Raw genomic sequence first — 2,833 nt, forward strand, 5'->3', positions numbered from 1 at the left:
GGTGTCAGTCTGCGGCGCATGCGTGCGGGGCGGGCCGGGCCAGGCCTATATATTGAGTTGGCGCCGGCGCCAGCTGAGCCGAGCTGTAGAGGGTCTGGCGGTGAGGAGGTGCTGGCCGCAGGGGGGTGCGGGAGGGAAGGGGTCCTGGGCTGGCGGGAGCCGCGGGAGAGGAGAAACGGGGGGCCGGAGAGCTGGGAGACCGCCCGGGGCGACTGTGTTCCCGAGGTCGGTCCCTGTCTGACAGGATCCGTGTCAGGGGGCCCGGGAGAGGCGCGGGGTGAGGGTACCCCCAGTGAGGGGCCGCGGGAAAGCCTCTCTGGCCACCCTCATTTGGGGAAGATCTCCCGCGCTAGAGGATGGAGGTGTGGGTCCCTTTACGGGGGAAAAAATTCTTGAACAGAGTTTCCTCATTTAATTCCCCCTCCACTTTTCCCTTTTGCTCTTCTGGAATTGGGGTACTGTCGCCCCTGCAAGCGGCACTGCCCTCCGGGCGGGGCCGGGAAGGAGGGAAGGGAGCCTGGAGGACGTGACACCAGGCTTGGGTCCCTCCACCCCCTGCTTCCCCGCCACTGCGGCTCTCCAATTTGGCGCGGAACCGGCTGCTCCAGAGCCCGCTCTTAGAGGCTCGCCCAGGCGCCTGGCGGGCCGAGGCCGGGACGTGCCTTTCCCACCCCTGATGCACAGAGAAATGCATGAATACCCGAAAAATACTCATCGCAAGGGTGCTAGGGTACTGTGCAGATTTCTGAACGCACTCACTTTCCGAGTTTAATTCTGTTGAGGAAATGAGGGCATATATGCAAAATTACTATGAGATAGTTAATGTATTTTGGAAGATGACCTGAATTTTTTTTAAAGGCTCAGGCCACCTTCTGGTAACATTAGCTGTTCATTTCTGAATCAGTTGGCACTTGGAGAATATGAATGAATGAACGTGTTCTTGATTTTGATTTTTCTCCCCCATTTAGGGTTTCATAGACCTTAAAGAAGAGAATGTCGAGACGCAGGTAACACTGTCAGTCTTGGAGACATGTTTGAAAATTAGCTGCTGCCTATGAAATACATGACTGACTAATTAAACTTCCTGTCTAAAACCCATCACAGTAGCCGTTTACAAGCTAAGCAGCAGCATGCCCAGCCCAGCCAACCAGACTCCCCACAAGAAGCCCAGATAATTCAGGCCAAGAAGAGGAAAACAGCACAGGTGATTTAAGGAAAATGAGGGAGGAAGGGAGGAAATGAGAGCTTAGTTTACAATGGTCTTTTCTATTCTCCAGGATGTCAAAAAAGGAAAAGAGGAGATCAGCAAGAAGCATCAGTTCGAGATTCGGGTAATGCAAAACTGGACTGGGTGGGCTGGGGAAGGATAAGAGTACAGTTGTGTGTCACTGCCTTACGGTGGGAAGATTCCTGACAGGAAGGAGCTGCGGTGTAGCTGGCCAGTCGACCAGGCCCGCCTATATACTGCTCTTTGTGAGCTTCCAGACTACAGGCGAGCGTCCTAATCGCTACTGAGCTGGCATAAAGGATGTGAGATCATTGACAGCCTGGCAAGCAGCCTTTTGCGCCCCCTTCCTCCTATGTGTTCACTTGGAGATGGTAATTCTTCCCAAAAGACCCTCTAAGTGACTCCAGTTGACTGAATTTTTAAGTTTTTTGCATTCAAGTTTTCTCAACCAGAAAATACTTGCTAAGAGCTTTTATTTTAAAAAAGTATCCCTGCTAAAATTTCTAAATTCAGAGAACTGCTACTTTCTTTTGAAGTTATTTTATACTAGAGATACATTCGTTATTGTTTCAGTTTTTAAAGAAATGTTTTGTAGTATCAGGATTTAATTTATGAAGGCTGGTATGAATTTTATGGCTTTAAAAATAAGTTTTTCTCTTTCTGTTTTGAAATGACAGAATTGTTGGCCACCTGTACTGTCTGGAGGAATCAGTCCTTGCATTATCATTGAAACACCCCATAAAGAAGAAATAGGAACAAGCGACTTCTCTAGATTTACAAATTACAGATTTAAAAACCTTTTTATTAATCCTTCACCTCTGCCAGATTTAAGGTAAAAAAAATCAGTAATTTGTTATCAAAGGCTAAAACGGTAGAATTAAAATACTGCCTTGTGTTTTCTTTTGACTTCATTGTAAGACAGAGAAACCAGTTTACCTTTTTAATACTTCACTTATTGAGAAATAGGTATCATTCTTCATGAGACAATACTATTTGCAAATGTTAGCAAGTGATATATTTAAAATCCATACTCCTTTTCACTTGCTTGGTACATGCTTCCAGACTTAGCAGAACTGAACTATTATTTAAATGTAGCTTTAATAGTTGTCTAATTAAAATGGGAACATTTTAAATAGACTTAACCCACTTATTCCTTACCAAGCTTACTATCAGTTATGACATGACTAAGAGGTACAAGCTTACAGAAAACATTGATGTAGTAATTGACATTTAATTTGAATGAGCAAATTCAGAGTTCTATACTTCAATACATCATCCCCACCCCTGCTACTTTGTTCCACCTTAACCTCATAAGTGATACTGATCCGTAAGTGGCACTGCTGATACATTTTTTCAGTGTTGGGACTTAATTAACATTTTGATCATATATACATTTTAAGTATTTTTTTAGTTTGCTTTTTAAAAGTTACCTTGAACCATAACTTTTATAAATTATAAGGAAGGATTGTACAGCATTCCTGAAATTTATCAATAAGTGGATATTTTGGAGTTGATTCCAAGAGCTACTTTTTCCAATTTGTAATTGTAAGTTGGAGTTGGGTGTTTGAAACGTGGAGTTATGGTAGTGCAACCGGAACTTGTATC

The 2,833-nt window shown here is 44.4% G+C and overlaps 1 protein-coding gene across 1 annotated transcript in view; it reads left to right on the forward strand.

The window, feature by feature from the left end:
* The first annotated feature begins 15 nt into the window (after positions 1–15).
* Positions 16–2,833, forward strand: part of Ccne2 (cyclin E2) — an 11,005-nt gene continuing 8,187 nt past the window's right edge. Inside the window, exons 1-5 of the mRNA XM_013351805.1 lie at positions 16–108; positions 969–1,007; positions 1,105–1,204; positions 1,278–1,331; positions 1,906–2,060. Of these exons, the coding sequence (XP_013207259.1) occupies positions 994–1,007; positions 1,105–1,204; positions 1,278–1,331; positions 1,906–2,060 (323 nt within the window). The 5' untranslated portion in view covers positions 16–108; positions 969–993. The remainder of the gene's footprint in view (positions 109–968; positions 1,008–1,104; positions 1,205–1,277; positions 1,332–1,905; positions 2,061–2,833) is intronic.

This window comes from Microtus ochrogaster, linkage group LG5 (assembly GCF_000317375.1).
Source record: "Microtus ochrogaster isolate Prairie Vole_2 linkage group LG5, MicOch1.0, whole genome shotgun sequence".
NCBI classification, from domain to species: Eukaryota; Metazoa; Chordata; class Mammalia; order Rodentia; family Cricetidae; genus Microtus; species Microtus ochrogaster.